The following is an 18,208-nucleotide window of genomic DNA, read 5'->3' as shown; positions in this document are numbered from 1 at the left end:
ACTTAGGTGTTTATCTCCTCACTTACTTAGGCATGGGAGTAGCCTTATAATGCTAGTTTGGTATTTCTTACTATTTGGAGTCACCGTTTATTTTTGTGTTGATACTTTCTGTTATTTCAGATATTTAGTGGTCTCCCTCTGGTTCCATTGTTCCATACCACTAGATGCTTTGGTGCCTACGTCTTTATCTCCAGTCAGCATTATATTCACAGTTTGTGAATTTTTGCTTCTTTGTTTCTTTTGCTAGTATCTAGGGTTAAGTCCTTGGGCATTGCTGGAGTGCCCTCCTGGTGCATGGGATCAGTGTGGAGGTGGTGTTTATTCCATTTCACACAGATTCAATTTCTTTCTATTTTTTCTCCATAATGGATATTCCTTCACCAGTGTACTGCAGCCTGAGGTAGTCACGTGGGAGCCTCTAGCTTTTTAGGTAAATCAACTAGGTTTTTTTTTTTTTTTAAAGCATATGTGAAAGTCATTACTTCTAACAAACCCCAATCAAGATTTGAATCTACCCATCAGATTCCTGGACTATTACTTTCTTAGTGACTCTGCATCCATTGTGTCTTGCACACCTATAATTCATAACATGGTTTAGTTTTTTTTGTTTTTTTTAATGCATCTCTTTTGAGCACTAATAGCAGATGGTTTTCTTTTTCACTCTGTTTACGTTTATTACGTGAATAGGTTTTAAATAGTTGTATTCATTCTTGGATACAACACCGGCTTAAAGATAGAGTGCAGAGAATAGTTGTAAAAAGTGGTAAGTGGAGTGCCTCACGGTTCTGTCCTGGGCTCACTTCTCTTTAATCTTTTTAAAAAGGTTCTTGAAGTAGGTATTGAAAGTAATTTATCAATTACATAAAACTAGCTGATAAAATACAGCCTGGACATAAACAACTTCTCTATAGAGGGACTTTGATACATTGGTGGACTGAGCAGAAAAGTGGCAGATGACAAATAGTTCAATTAAGACATGTAGGGGTAACCAATAACTGTACAGCTTGCAATTACTGTTTGAGCGCTCAGGGTATAATATCCACACCCTAATATGGCAAAAAAAACAAACGTGTGGGTATTTCTATGGACTGCAGGTTAGGTATAATCAGAAATTAGGAAACAGATTACTAGCAGTAAATAGCAGAATACATAGACCAGCGGTGATAAAACTGTGCTAATTCATAGTCAATATAAATGTAAATGTTAGCAAAATATATGAGGACTGTTTACAAACACTAAATTACCCCTGTGGGTATCAAGGAAGGGTATTGAGACTTTATGGGTCATATTCTGGCGACATGTTACCCGGGTAATACAATACAAATCAGATTTGAATAACAGATGACATTCAGATAAATGCATTTTGGAATAAGGAACCCACAAGCTACTTAGACATTAAATGGGGACGAGGTAGGGATAATGTATTAAATTAAATGGAGTTAGGAACAATTCTAGATTATAGGCAACAGTATGCAAAGCTGGTCAGCCATTGCAAAAGCTAGTAAGGTACTCTGGATTCGCCCAATTAAAGCGGCACTGTCATGCCGAACTTACCTTTCCTCAATCTCTGCCTTTTCTCCCCCTCTCTCGGGATCTATTATTCTTTTCTTCCTGTCTTCTTTAGTTTTCTTTAAAATCATAAGACAAAGTAGGGACTCTTTGCCTTATGGAGGATTCCTCCGCTTGACCAGCTCTGACCAGCGGAGGAGCAAAGTGTGCTTCATTTCCGCTGGTCAGAGCAATTTTCCCATGATCCTTACCTTTCCTCTGTGTTCCCGCGATGCTTCCTGTCATTTTAGACGAAACTGCCGAATTGCGTTCTAACTGAATGAGAACAGTATGTTAGTTTGTTTTAGAACGCAATTCGCCACTTTGTTCGGATCGGAACATCATTCGAATGAATGAAACTCCGATCCTGTTCATTGCTGTGGCTGCATCTTGCAGCCGCTTAGTAGATAACTCTCTAATTCCCACTGTATTAGGGAGCTATCTACTAAAAGGCTGAAAGACCTAAATTGGTCTTTCAGCCAAATTTACTAACACTAAGTAAAAATGACTTCGTATTAGTAAATAATATGCCCCTACTCGCGAGTATACCGCGGGTAGGGACATGTCTAGTAAGCAGTGAGCAGCCTATGGCTGCTCACTGTAAAAAAACAGAAAAAAAAAAAAAAAACACAAAACCTATTGGCCCCCACCCCTAAACAACGGGTGGGGGCCCTAAAGTAAAATAAGGGAGACCTATTGTCCCCCCCCCGGCCCCCACCGCTTTGCGGTGGGTGGGGGCCATAAATTACAATGGGGGGGGACCTACTGTCCGCCCCCCCCGGCCCCACCCCAGGGCGGCGGGTGGGGGCCAGAATGGTAATAAGGGGGGGGGGGGCCTACTGTCCTCCCCCCCGGCCCCCACCCCTGGGCGGCGGGTGGGGGCCAGAATGGTAATAAGGGGGGGGGCCTACTGTCCTCCCCCCCGGCCCCCACCCCTGGGCGGCGGGTGGGGGGGCCATAATGATAATGGGGGGGAGACCTACTGTCCTCCCCCCGCCCCCACCCCTGGGCGGCGGGTGGGGGCACTAAGTCAATTCCCTCCCCTGCGCCCCCCATCAAGGTGACTAGGGGTCCCCAAGCCCCTAGTCACCCACCCCCCACGCAAATAAAAATGCCCCTACCTACCCCCCTCACCCTAAAAAATAGTGAGGGGGGAATAAAATTGCTAACCTGTAAAGTAAAATTAAACTTACCATTCAACGTCTTCTTTTTTCTAAAATCTTCATTTTTCAGCCCCAAAAAGGGCAAATAAAAAACCATCATACCCGAACTAAAAATAAAATAAAAAACCCGAGCGCAAAAAAAAAAAAAACCCGCCGAAAAAGAAAAAACCCGCACAAAAAAAAAATCCATCTTCACCCATGGAGGGCTGCGCGCAGACTGAGCTCCGCAGGGCGGGGGAAGGCTTATAAAGCCTTGCCCCGCCCTGCAATTAGGCTAAGAACACTCTGATTGGTGGGTTTAAGCCAATCACAGTGCTCTGTGTCATTTGACAAGCGTGGGAACTTTCCCACGCTTGTAAAATGACAAAGAGCACTCTTTGTGCAGTCTAATCCCTCTCTATTGGAAAAAACAAAGTGCACCCCCCTTAAAGACGTGGTACCAACGAATGAAGAGCTCTCCCTATTGGCAGAGAGGAGGACAGACATATATGACGATCTGGACACACTGGATCCTGACTACGACAAGAGCAGACTTCCGAGTCCTGCTGACCTGACTGAAGACGCCTGACGAGACAAAAGACTAAAAGACTAACAAGACCAGAGCACGAACACACGAATGCGTAGAATAAACACCAAAAATAAATATTAAAACACTATAACTCAAGAACCATGTTTTCACAAATATTCCAGAGTTCCCAGCTTGACATGCAGATTATTGTTAATGTATAAGTTAGTACTCCACCAGTGTTAATGGGGACAGTAATACAACCTAGTAAAAGTGACCGTTTTAAAGCCATTAATGTATGCATGGCCGTATATGAGATGTGACAGATCTAAAATCTTGCAGATATACAATGATCCAAGATAATCGCACATCACTGCTGGCAAAACCCATCTCATTGAAAGTCCAAATGTTTCCATGGAGACCCTATTTTATTTAGAACATCTAAGTACAAAGTCATATTCCTAAATTCTGTATTCTGATCAGATTTATTCAGAATAAGGGACAGTGTCTTTGCATTTCCACATGCTCAAAACTGTGAAGAGCTCCCTAGTGTGTACTGTCATTATTAAAAGCGGAAGTGAAAAACATCTTTCTTTCAAGCACACATGAATTATTTCAATGTTAAAATGTCACAACATAGACATTCATTCTCCTCACCAGGCTTTGATTAGAATATGGAGTTGCAGGATATGCCAAACTGTAGGCTGAAACCACACATTAAGAGAAGCAACCAAAAATCACGATATGGGATTACACAAAAAAGAAGACATATCACTTTTTAGGGTCTTAATGGGGGATATCCTTCAGTTGATCCGTGAAAATGCAAAACAAAGATCTATCAAGGATACTGCGGGTGCCTCCACAGATCAAGTTTCTAATAAGCGAGAAGATGCCTGAATCCCACATCCATCATTTGTGATGGCTGAGTAGATTGGACAAATGTCGGCTGAGCTCTGTCAACCTCCGGGTTTACCATAAGACAAGTGGTTCTTACTTTGCCTTATGGTATCTTTGCATTGCGTTGGAATTTCAATGAAAGTCAGCATGAGTACTTCATAAAGATTATATTTCTATAAAATACTCAGAAGTGACAGAGACACTTTAACAAGCATACAGGCATACCCCGCTTTACATACACTCACTTTAAGTACACTCGCGAGTACAGACATACCCGTGAGTGTACGTAAAGGTGCCTCGCGAGTACAGACTTTTCCGCGCCTCTTCTGTCTGCGAGTGGACAGTAAATGGAAGGTTCTATTCTCGCCCAGAGCAGCTCAGTTCAGTGTCTTTGGGGCAAGAACGTTTCACACCTTCTGACATGGCACAGGTTAATCATCTCAAATTTATAATGACTACTCCTAGCTGAACATATATATATTTTTTCTGCCCTACATTGTCCATTTTCTTCAATCAGCGCCATTCAGTGAAAGGGTTTACCCTGCCATTTTCTATAATTTTGACTTAGCAGCTTACCTGCATTAGTCACAACTCTGAGGATTCAAAGTTAAACCATACATGCTTAAAGTGATGAAGAGGTGTTTCTAAACAAAGTGTGCAACTAAGCTGCTAACAAATAAAAATTGGCACTGTATTGGCAGAAAATGGCCCAGGGAGCAGGTTTATTTTACTTTTCCTCCCAGTTTAAGGTTATCAGATGAGTAAAACATTAAAGATAAATGGTACAATCTTGAATGAGATTTTTCTTTTTACTCTTTGTGTTAACTGAATAAAATCCCACTGGAAATCACTAAATAAATCACTGGAAATCTGCAGTTGCAGTATCAGTTATGCCTGTAAATTACTATTACAATGCAGTAGAGATACATTGGGAAGTGAAAAAAGGTATTGCTTCACTTTAAGTACATTTTCGTTTTACATACATGCACTAGTCCCATTGTGTACTTAAAAGTGGGGTACGCCTGTATACATAAATTACTGATCCAAACATGTCAAAATAACATGGTCACAATCAAAATATATTCAACTATCATACGATTTTACATGTTCAAGAAATTATTCACCACTAAGGTCTGTCATTACTAATCACACTGCAGAGGCATTCCTGTTTACCAATAAGAAAAAATGAATGGTCAAAACAGGGAGATCTACATAAGCAGAATGCCCCTGCCTTGAAAATTCCACACCAAAAAGACACTCCAGTGGTGTCTTGGGGCTTAACCCCTTGTATACAAATAGATAAGTAACTCCCAGTACAGAGAACAAACTCTGCACATGGGTATTGACTGGAAAGAGAGTATTCTGTATTTGTTTGTATGACGATACTGCAGCCAAATAGTGGTCAGACAAAGTATCAAAGCTTAAGTGGCTAAACATCTACTGCTCAAAAAAAATAAATAAAAAAATATTAGATATACGGTATATGGTCCTAAGACACTCACTTTCAGACTTTATTCATTACGGTCTATGTGGGGAGGTAGGACTTGAGCAGTCAAATAGGAGTAAAATGGTAGAGCGTTCAGGGAGTCTAAAGTATGTTGTGACAAGGTCTGCAATGCAGAAAAAAATATATGCAGACCGGTCTTGTTAAGCAATCTAAGACTGCCCTTTAACCCCTTAAGGACACATGACATGTGTGACATGTCATGATTCCCTTTTATTCCAGAAGTTTGGTCCTTAAGGGGTTAACTGGGCCGTGACATTATGGTTTAGACAGATCACAGTGGGGAGTATGAGATTCCTTGTAAAGGTATTAGCAAATTGTGAAAAAAAAAAATCAATCAACTGAATATTGCTACATTTTAGTAACAATCTAGCAGTAATAGAACTACCAATGTATAAGTATGTAGCTATTGCTAGAAAAGTAACAATCCCCTGTGAAGTTGATATACTCTGAATATCCTAGAGCAGGGGTAGGCAACTTTTTAGCAGCACTGTGCCGATATAGGATTGTGACGTCGCGTGCCGATCCTATTTTTTTAAATTGAGGTGTGTATGCTGCCGTATTCTGCTTGTGTTATTTATACTGCAATTGCTTTGTATCGTTGTATTTGTGCGTATATGAGCTATTATATTGTATACATTCATTAGTAGTTTATGGTATCTTGTATGATACATATGAATGTGGGCTATGTATGAGGGCTGCTTGTGGAATTGTGTGTGTGGATGGATGGATATGTCACATTGTGTGTTTGGTAGTGTGTGGGGGCTGCTTGTATTATTTGTATGAGGGGATGGTTATTCTGAATTTCTGTGTATATCTAGCAGTGTGGGTGGCTTCCCCCTGTTCCAGTGGGGACCATGCCGGCCAGGTATAGCTCAAGTATAGGAGCTGCAACAGCAGCTGCAGGCTGCTCTACTACAGTGTAGATTCCTATTCACAAGTGCTGGGAGGAAGTGATCTGAGATCACTTCCCCTATGTGCTGCAATGCATAAATTGAGGATTGCTCTTCACCACCTCTTCGTATTAACAGATATCTGAAGTTTTACTGGGATTCCTGATAGGACAGAGCCTGTTCCTTGAGTGCCGTGCAAAGACACCTCGAGTGCCGTGCATGGCACTAGTGCCGTAGGTTGCCTACCCCTGTCCTAGAGGTTCCTTGTTTTGCTTTCTCTGTATTACCAATATGGTTGTACCTAAATAGAATCTTCTCAGTATTTCTAATAAAGCATGGTACACGCTTAGGCCACACCCCATTAAACGTGTCACTCGAGGATTGGCTATCTTATCTGGTTTCACGTAAGAGAGGGGGATTCAAAAGGGAGCCTGTGGCCAGTCTATTACTTACCCCTGATGAAGGTGCCCACGTCCGTGCACCGAAACACGCATCAGGTTTTTTTCTTAACCGCATGGTTCTGTTCAATTAGCACTAATGTTCTTTTATTTATTTTTCCTCTATCTAGTGAGTTTACCAGGGAGAGAGGCTTTCCTACTTCTACCTCTATTTATTCAAACCTAAGAATCTAAACTTAATCTGCAAAACAAGTTGAAGTAATACACACTGACATCACCAGTGGGCGGTACTTTTAATCCTGTGAACTTGAAGCTGAAAATCGCTTTATGAGCAGAGTATCCAGTGAGGGGATAGAATCGAGGGGAAAATAATTTCTACATCCCTCCAGTACTACTTCTACGGATTTTATACAAACTAGCACTTGTAAGTAGCGGAGTTTTCCGCCCGCACACTCACCTTCCGTTATCTTGTAAGCAGCTGTACATCTATTGTGTTTTTTACATGTGTAATAAATTCATTTTTATATATCAACTATACACAGTTGTCATATTGATATACTGCACGATCATTTGATATCTGTGCTCTCGTTTTACATGGTGACATTGGATTCATTTCTAACATAAATCTAAGTATACTGTTCAATTGTGGTATTTACACTATTGAGTGTGTACAGGGGCTCATTATTATTTTGTTTGCGCTCCACTTATACATTTGTTATTTATTTGCATTTTGAGTGTGCTGGATTTTATATCTGGAGGTACAGCACTTAATGGTAGTTACCAGTGCATAAAAAGCTGCTACACATTTATTTACACGTGTTGATTTCTGCACTTTAAGGAAGATTATCTCTGTTTTTTTTTTTACCTAATTTTTTTGCTCCTTTGAATGTCTTTTTAGCGCTTTTAACAGTATTTAAAATTTAGAACTTTGATAAACATACCCACTGATTACCAACAACTTCCTCTACTAACAGGGGACCTGACATACAGAGAGATTATATCATGAGTCTCCTGCACTTTTGCATTAAAGGGACACCACAAGCACCATAACCACTATAGCACACTGTTTTGACTTCTAACTCTAAATATCTGATTTGGCAATTCCATTTCTTCCATTCTACAGTTTAACGACCCAAAGAAAACTTATGGATTAACCACCCAGCTTGTTTATACAGAATAACTTCCAGGAAATACATTTACTATAGTTTGCCAATCTCACCAGAAGTGGTGGTGCTTACCTCATGTTTCCCCATACACCATTTCTGAGTGAGATATGTACAAGGGGGGCATTTCTCCTCACTGTGACATGAATGAAAAACTGTAGAATCACACAAGAAAAGATCAATATATACAATTAGTAACTGTACAATTGTACGTTTGATTAAGATACAGTTTAATATGGTTGACATTTAGGTCTCCCCCTTCCCACATTAGCGCTCATTTTTTTGTCTTTATAATTATTGGGTTCATTTTTCACAAGACAAAAACTACAAATAGCAATGTATTGACATAAATGTAGTAGAATATCTTTTACATTGTACAGAGTTTTACTTCTAAGCAATGTGGATACATTTTGGACAATGGAACATGCTGGCATGTCACTCTGCTTCAAAAAACTGCAAGAAAAAAAAAGTTTACATTTACTGATTGTCTAACATATAAATGTACTTTAACACTGGTGTACAAAGCAAATAAAATTCCTACCTGGATGATCACACTCGTGTTGCCGGGTACATGAGTTTTTGCATTCAGGTGGTCTAGTGCCACAAGGGACAGGAGGAAAAATCACAGACTCACCACAATAACAAGTGAGTTCATCGAAACCTGTGAAAATCAATGAATTATTATGTTATTTATATAGCGCCAACAAATTCCGCAGCGCCTTAGAGTGGGTGGACGAACAAACATGTAGTTGTTATCAGACAAGTGCCTAAATATGCCATTTTATAGCCATCATTTTGAAGGACCAACACCCCAAAACAAATAAATAAATAGTGTGGGGGTTAAAATGTACTCTTAAATACACAACACATTACAAGGTGATGCAGTTGAAAAGGCTGGTAATAAGACTAAATATTTAATAGGACAGTAAAATCAACAGACAAGACATTTTGAGATAAACATATACAAAAGCATATCGACAACACTTATGGCCTTTGCCTTTCATAATGTTTCAGAAAACCCTTGCAAACTGCTGTTTATTATTGATAACAATAACAGTCATTGAACATAAGCCAACTGCTTTAACAGAGGAATGCAGACCATACGATATATTGGGTAAGAAAAGCTAACTTAAAATTGATTTGAAGTTGTCATGGTGCTTGGAATCGGTACATGCAGCATTTCAATATGAAACACTGCACACACAGATTTCAAACCTTTTGCTGCAGGAGGTGAAGCGCCATTCTAGCAGTGTCATTGATGCATCATTTAACACCCTGAAACAAGAGTTCTCTTCTCAGCCTGCCCTCCCAGAGACCTGTCCCCTCTAGTGGTTGAGAGTGAAATTAGAGGAGAAGAAATCGGGTTGATGGAGTACTTGGTTTTGGCACTGGAACAGAGTTTAAGCCCTTTTCCATTTTTAGGGTGGAAAGGGCTATTCTGACTAAAAACAAACAGTCTTGTCTTAAAAGATTGAGAAAAACCTTTAAATCAGCACTGTCACCTCGCCCTGAAAAATGAGTAAGATCGAATCTTTAAGAAATACTCATTTGGACTGTGCTTGAATTTTACAGACATTTCTACCCAGTCAAGAGATATACTGAGACAAATTAGGGACTACTTTGTCTCTGTATATTTCCTACACCTGACACTTCTGACACTGGGAAGAGCTACTGCCATCTAGAAGGGTCGATCCCTCCAGGCTTCACCATTAACAGCTGCAGGGAATTTGGCTCGGTCTATGAAAGAATCTGCTCCATAGACCTCAATGCTAGAAGATAGCAGTGTCAGCATGGGACAGGTTCAGGTAAGTAATGCTCATCTTTACCTGCTTCCCAGGCCAACCCACTGCGATGACACCGCCAGGGGTCTTTGCGATTCTTCAAAGTCCCCAGACTGTGGCAGTGCTGTTTTAAGTAGTATCTTAATTCTGGTTCATTAAAATGCAGATTAACAAACCTACCAGAAGAACGTCAAATACTTATGATTAAAAAGAGTATCTTAATTTGGAAACATGCACACGTCAACAAGATAACAGATGATTCCTAGTATCTCACTTGTTTGCCAGCAGTTTTGACAGTTCCCACGATGACAAGGCTGATCACACCTGTGAAGGCCGCAGTTAAGTTTATGTCCGCATATTAAGGAGCACTTGTGTTCTTTGTCCTGCAAGTATATGTTTTAAATAGTTTGTGGAAGAGTAGAAACAGAACAAATGCATTTTGCTGTACTCCTCTACCTTGGCCGTGTCCGTATTGAAGTGGACGATGGTGTCACTAAACTTCCTATTGTGTTTTTATACCCCACCTCCTCTAGATTGTAAGCTCGTTTGAGCAGGGTCCTCATCAACCTATTTATCCTGTAACATTTTGTAATGGTCACATTTATTGTGAAATTTCCATCTTTTATAATATTGTAAAGTGCTGCAGAATAAGTTGGCGCTATATAAATACCAATTATAATAATAAGATGAATTGCAACATTTAAGTTTAAAGGAAGACTCCAAGCTCCATAACTTTAGTTTACAGTAGCTATGTTTCTAGGAGTGCCCTGGCAGCATCTCAAGGTAAGTAGTCAAACAGCTTGTGACCTTGGGTCTGCTGGGCACTGGTCACAGCCTCTTCTGGATCTGGTGTTTGGACTGTCCCTTTAGCACAAGTTATAGGAGATATGCTGTGATTAACTCAAGTGTAATTTCCAGAGAAGTGACAGATCCCTTTTAACCATTTGCCTTGCTATACGCTCACGGAACAAAAGTAGAATAGGTAAAAATGAAACATTTTTAGAAACCCTCTCTCCAACCCTTATTGTTTGCTGTACGTTCAACTTATTTTAAGGGTTTAGATACATCACTGTTCAAGTGTAGTATCCCGAATTACCACAGAGCAGGAAAGCCTGAAATTTATGTCCTCCTTTTAATTTTCATAGAATAAATGAGCGTTTGCACTACAGTTATAAAGAATCTAAACGACATGGGTGTTGACAAGTGCTGATGGAACAAAGGCAGGGCAACACTCATTTTACAGAAAATTACATTATCTAATTTAGTATATCCTTTTGTTGGTGATTTTGTAGGACATCACAAAACTAGCCCTAAAGGGATCCCAGTTGGTCCACTGAACTGGATAGGACGTGAGGACTTCATGTGGGAGAGCTCGATCCTAGGCAGCAGACCTGTGCCAGCTCTAGCACAATGTACAGATTAAACCTACTTAATAAACTTAAAGGAACACTCCAACATGCGGCAGTGTTATACTGTCAAGAGTACCTTTGCAAACTCCACTGTAAGTAGTTAAACTGATTTAGAATGGTTTGTAATCTTAGCTGGGATCTGCCGAGCACTGCTGCCCATCTCCATGGCAACCAAAAACTAATTTAGCTCAGAACTAAGCTTATACTGGTATAAGTATAGCATTGCAGGGTTTAGCTCAGGAGAGCCAAGCATGAGCTTATGACTCACGGCTGCTGAGAAAAGGTGGGTAGTGGTGCCTGGCCAGACTCTAGTAAGAAGTCAAGCTATTCTAAAATGCACTGGGGGGGAGGGGGGCGCTTGGGTGAACTATACCAGTAAGAATTATTCCAAAGAAAAGGCACTGTTTTAATAAAACACTGGTTTTGGTTGGATTAAAAACATTTAATACCTGCACATTTGAAGGTGATCAATTAAATTAAAACTCACCACACAGCAGATTTCATTACATTTATGTCGTCCGCAATGCCGCTTTTTGCTACATCGTTTATCACAAACAAAAGTAAGATCCTCTGAAAAAAGAAAAAAGAAAGATTTTATAAAGTTGGACTAATTCTTCTGGAAGAATTTACCATTCAAAGATATTGAGTCTCTTACAGCAAATTTGCAAAGTGTCAAATATCTATTCATAGTGGAAACAAACTAAAACGTGACAAGGGAGAAAAACTGCCAAAATGTCTTAACCGAGTCCAGATAAAATGGATGTGAAAAGCTAATTTCCTAATTACCATCTGTAAAAAACTAAAATCATAGCCAATGGTTATCACTCATGCCAAAAACAAAATGTACTTCAAAAGAGAATACTATGCAGAATTCAGATCTCCAGTTGTAAGGTTTATACTAATATTAATAAAAAATACATTTAAAAACAAAAACAAGGGACGTGGCCGGACATCGTGCAGGGTGGAAGCACACTGAACGAGCTCCGCTTCTATGGGCTCCACAACACGGCTAAATCCAGACATTTTCTGTGTATTTTCCGACCCAAACATCAGGAGCGATGTCCCAACACAATGCTAAAAAAAACGCGGAGGCAAAAGATAAATCAGCCTTCTTTGCGGCCAGAACTTCACAGCACAAGCCCGCCGAGCAACAGGCCCAAGATGGCGCCGACACAGAGGATGATGCAGAACGAGACTACACAGTGAGTAAGCAAGAAGATAGCCCTGATACACAGAGTCTCCTGCAAGCCATGCTAGATGCAGCAGTTGCCAAAATGCAAACCACCGTCTCAGAGGCTATAACTGATTTGAGGAAAGGCCTCACTGACCTAGAAGCACGGGCCTCCCACCTTGAAGGCAATATAGATAGCCTCACAGGGGCACATAATGAAACTGAAACGCGCCTCAGCAAAATTGAAGAGCAACTTTACAACCATGAGACCAAAATTGCTGATGCAGAAGACAGATCACGCCGCAATAACTTGCGACTAAGGGGAGTATCAGAAGAGATAGGAGCACAACACCTAACGGCCTACACCATAGAGCTATTCCAAGCTTTACTGCCTGATATCCCGGCAGACATGTTCCTACTAGATCGCATCCATAAGCTCCCCAAACCGCAGCACCTGCCACCCACCACTCCGAGGGACATCCTCATGAGACTCCACTACCACCACATCAAATACCAAATACTATGGGCGCATAGAACCAAAAAGGACTTACCCGCTCAGTTCACAGACATCCTCATGTTCATGGACTTATCCGCAAAGACATTACGCCGAAGGAGATCCTTCAAAACCATAGCGGACACACTGAGACAACATAATGTTCCATACCGCTGGGGCTACCCGGCCAAGCTGCTTATCTCAAAAGGAGGAAAGCTCATCTCGGCACCTACACCAGCAGAGGGAACGGACCTCCTGCGGCAATGGGGTATGTCTCGGAACCTACAACCTCCGGAATACCGGGAAATCTCTAACTGAATAATGGCGTCCTCAGAAGACGAGACGCATGTCCCCAAGAGAAGACTGATGATGCTCAGCGAGATACAGCAAGTTTAAACAAGTTCACTTTATGGCTTACCTGTTATACTCTGGGTTAAAATGTGATGTTAATGCACAGCTAATTGTATATTTTCACCCTCATCTTGTGCCCCTGAGACCCCCCCCCCCCCCTCTTCAGAAGGAATAATAACTGGGAACTCCCATAGAGCCATATCATAAACCCCGCACCATTTACGCAGAGCACAGCCTACCGGCTACCGACCGCTATGGTTATGGCCTATACCGTTACAATACGGGCTCTCTACTGCCCGCAGAGGCGCTGGATGCTCCAATCATTAAATCTTAAAATATAAAAGCGGTCGGAGCACACCTGATTCACGTTGGGCCCAAAGCGACCTCCGCTCGACCCGACCACATTACCCCCACTCAGGAAGTGCCATAGTCAAGGCACATACCTCTGAAAGTCACCATTGTAAGATACTTTCTTCAATTACTGTTTGATTGTTACATTTTTTTTTAACTTGTTTCACTTTGTTCTGAAATTTCTCCTGTACACCTGGTTCCAATCACCAAACACTACACTGCGGTTACCCACTGATTGACCTCCGCAGACGCCCACACCCGACATACCGGCAGGCCCACCACACCAACAGGACCGTGACCTCCTCCTCCCCACGGCTGCGACATCGCATCCCTACCACATAACTAACAGCCACCAGACTCATACACAACATACACTACCCACGAAAAATGAAGATAATTACCCACAATATCCGTGGCTTGAATTCGCCCAACAAACGAGAAACGTCCACAATATCAGATCATAACCCAGTATCGTTGGTCCTCGCAGATTTGTACCAATTCAAAAACCGCAGCCCCTGGAGACTGAACGAACACCTCCTTAATGAACCTTCTTTCCAGGAAAAGATTAGGAATGAAATGGACCTATACTTCACTTCCAATGCCCCCACCGGCCCAACCCCCGCCACTCTGTGGCTAGCACACAAAGCAGTTATCCGGGGAATTCTGATAGGCAGAGTGGCATATCTCAAAAAGATTAACCATAACACATTGCTCACACTCCTCAAAAAGGTCCAGGACCTCCACAGATCAAAAAGCAAATCCCACAAAGGCGCTCCAACAACAAATACGAAGCACACAAAACAAAATCAACGACATCCACCTCCGCAAGGCAAATGCAGTGTTAAAGAAACTTAAAGCCACTTCCTACTCAATAGGCAACAAAGCTCCGAAACTCCTGGCACCAAGACTTAGGGACACGCAAGCACGAGCGAGAACACAATTCCTAAATACACAAACCGGGCAAAAAGTAATGCAACCCACGCAGATTTGTAATGAATTTGCTCACGGCACTCTCTACAACCTGAAAGACGACCCAAACTCGCCCCATCCCACCCCACCGTCCATAAGAGCATACCTTAACAAACTCGCACTCCCCACTATTGACACACAACAAACAGCACGACTCGTTGCCCTTATCACCCCAGAGGAGGTGCCCCACCATATAGACGTAATGCCCAGAGGTAAAGCACCAGGCCCCGATGGGTACACTAATACATATTACAAAACATTCAAACACGAACTAGCCACTCCTTTTACTCAATTCTATAACGAAGCGACTAGACAGGGCTCTTTCCCCACTGAGTTCCTGTCCGCACACGTCATCACAATCCCTAAACCAGGGAAACCTCCAACTACATGCCAAAACTTTAGAGCAATATCCCTGCTCAACGCAGATGCTAAACTATACGCAAAAATCCATGCTGACCGCCTCAAAACAATACTACCTTCTATAATACACAGATCAAGTGGGATTCGTGGCAGGCAGGCAGGGCCTGGAAAACACCAGGAAAGTCCTTAACATATACCACCTCCTAAAACAGAGAAACATTATGCTCTCGCTAGATGCTGAAAAAGCATTTGATCGCCTTAACTGGCATTTCCTACACGAAGCCCTGACACTCTACGGTTTTCCGCCACCCTTCTTATCGGTCATCCGAGCCTTATACAGTAACCCCACGGCAACAGTGCTGACCTCGGGATTCTGCTCTCAACCCTTCCCGATCACTAACGGCACACGCCAAGGAAGCCCCCTATCTCCCCTCCTGTACGTCCTAGCCCTAGAGCCCCTGGCGATAGCCATCCGCGAGAACAATAGCATTCATGGTGTGTCACTTGGCCAAACGGAGTATAAACTTAATCTCTTCGCGGATGACATACTACTCACACTCACCCAACCAATCATTTCTCTCCCATCACTACACGCATACAGTCAACAATCCTACTACAAACTTAACATCACCAAAACACAAGCGATGTGCCTCAACGTACCTAGAACCACGGAAGACATCCTAAAATCAGCCCACGAATACGACTGGAGAGTAGACCACCTAACGTTTCTAGGCATCAGAATAACTAACAAACCTACCGACCTATTCACAGCAAACTACACAAAACTGTTACGTGACATCGAAAAACAACTGCTGGAAAAATCTGTTCCTTTCCTGGGTCGGGAGAATAGCTGCGATCAAAATGACAATACTCCCCAAAATACTATATCTTTCCCGGTCACTGCAAATCAAGATCCCACAAAACTATTTGACAAGCCTGCAAGCAATTCTACTACGCTTCAGCTGGAATGGGAAGCACCCCAGAGTTCCTAAGGCCCTGCTCTTCAGACACAGAAAACAGGGGGGAATGGGATTTCCAAACCTAAAATCATACTACTATTTGGCCCTACTCACGAATGCCATCAGCGCACACTCAACGGAACACCCCCCACAATGGGTAGCATTAGAAAGCCAGTTCTGCACCAACAAAGACCTGTCTTCCACGCTGTGGACCCCCCCCCCCCCCCCAACACACAAGACCAAGAAACATGGACATGTTGCCCACCACCAAACTCTTACTGTCAACGTGGGATGGCTGCAGAAAAAAGCTATGCTCTGCTCACCCTTGGGCACTAGCTGCTCCCATCAAAATCTTACACCATTGCAATGGCACATTCCTGCACCTAAAATGGGAAGAAAGAGGCATCACACATATTCCACCTCTACACGTCTGAAGGCCTGAAACCCTTCCCGGACTTACAAACCGAGTTTGCTCTCCCTCCGAACTTCACGCTCGCTTACCTCCAAATAAAAGCTCTACTGAATGATAACTCAATTCACACAAGGAGACAGACATTACAGACCACAGCGACGAAGTTCGAACTGCAATGAATGACAGCACTACCCCCGAAGAAAGCGCTCTCCAACTGCTATGATAGCCTCACAAATACTGACACGGGAGAAACCTGGAAATTCATGTATGACTGGCAAGAAGATCTCCAAACACTTATCTCCCCACAAGAATGGAAGAAAATCTTCACAGCGCACGAAGGAATGTCCACCCGCGCAGCCCACTTCGAGACGTCACGTAAAGTACTATATAGGTGGTACATGGTACCTTCTCGATTACACTTCATGTACCCAGAAGCGACAGATGCATGCTGGCGTTGTAAGTCACACAGAGGCACAATGTTGCATGTATGGTGGACCTGCAACACTGTAAATGAACTCTGGAAAACAACGGAGAGATTAGTTCAAGAAACTACGGACTGTACCCTACCACACGAACCAAAAACAATACTCTTACGGTCGCTACCAGATAACATCCCCAAACCAGCAAAAAAAATGATATATCTCATATTGAGCACAGTGTCCACTCTAATAGCTAGAAACTGGAAGACCACTACTCTCCCCTCAATCCAAGAAATTACAACCCTGATGTCGACAACAGTGGAATATGAACTCCTTATGTGGAACCAAATGAAGATAGGGAAAATGAGCCCTTCCATGGATGAGATGTGGCAAACCTACCTATTAAAGCAGAAGTTACCTACACAACCTCCATAGCCTATTGCGACAAAAGGCTACCATAATTCAGAATCCACACAATGCTTACCACGAAGACCAGAGGTCTCTACTTGCCACTCACATGATACACCAACGCACCACATGACGATGCATGACCCTAGACATGACTCATCCCTCAGTTGACCCCTGCCGGGACAGACTTCACCAGGTACCGCGCCCACTACCTTCACCAGGTTTCTTTACACCACCTTCTTCCCGCCCACCCCCCCAATCCCTCCCCTCAACCCCCAAACCTTGGCATCGAGCCTTGACGAGGAACACGACAACACGCTCCAGACCCTCACACGACATCATCAACGTAGGTGTTACAAAAGAGCCACCCCACACAGGTATCTACTGTTGCTCAAGCCACATAGACGTATAAACATCACAGGCCCCAATGGGCGACAACACCTAGTAATTTGAACTGTCAGACCTTTATGACGGAGCTACAGCCAGACAGTGAACAGCAAACCCATACCTGACTTGAGCACTTGGAACAAACTTAACCCCTTAATGACAACTTCTGGAATAAAAGGGAATCATGACGGAATATATCCGTCGTCTGTCCTTAAGGGGTTAAGCACCACGCTCTCAAGGGTAATCTGTCACACGTCCAATGTTTAATCTGATGTTCGCACCTACCACATAAGGCGCAAATTGTTAATACTGACACCATATTATGTCGTGTACTGTGAAAGAGTCCTCATTGTATGAAAAATGCATTGTAAACATGCTAATCGTGTCATATTGAACAAAACCTTTTTTGATCCCCACCCTGCTTTCCTTCTGTAACCCCATACTATTTGAAAACAATAAAAAAAAATCATACTAGCATATACCAAGTACAATATTTATCCCCAGCCCATAAAATAAAACCTATTTTAAATATACATAAAGCGAACATATACATATAAGAATGAAAAGATTCCTGAAGAAAAATATTTGATATTAATTGGTAAAAGCATGTTTTAAAGGCACTTTATGAATTAAGACACCTACAGTGCAGACTGCTGATGTTTTGATT

The 18,208-nt window shown here is 42.2% G+C and overlaps 1 protein-coding gene across 1 annotated transcript in view; it reads right to left on the bottom strand.

Moving 5' to 3' along the window:
• NFX1 (nuclear transcription factor, X-box binding 1) overlaps positions 1-18,208 on the bottom strand; it is a 108,251-nt gene that overhangs the window by 32,541 nt on the left and 57,502 nt on the right. Inside the window, exons 12-15 of the mRNA XM_063451868.1 lie at positions 11,749-11,831; positions 10,127-10,235; positions 8,613-8,732; positions 8,147-8,226 (exon numbers count right to left, since the gene is read on the bottom strand). Of these exons, the coding sequence (XP_063307938.1) occupies positions 8,147-8,226; positions 8,613-8,732; positions 10,127-10,235; positions 11,749-11,831 (392 nt within the window). The remainder of the gene's footprint in view (positions 1-8,146; positions 8,227-8,612; positions 8,733-10,126; positions 10,236-11,748; positions 11,832-18,208) is intronic.

Source organism: Pelobates fuscus, chromosome 4 (assembly GCF_036172605.1).
Source record: "Pelobates fuscus isolate aPelFus1 chromosome 4, aPelFus1.pri, whole genome shotgun sequence".
NCBI classification, from domain to species: domain Eukaryota; kingdom Metazoa; phylum Chordata; class Amphibia; order Anura; family Pelobatidae; genus Pelobates; species Pelobates fuscus.
This window is presented reverse-complemented; position numbering and strand designations above follow the sequence as displayed.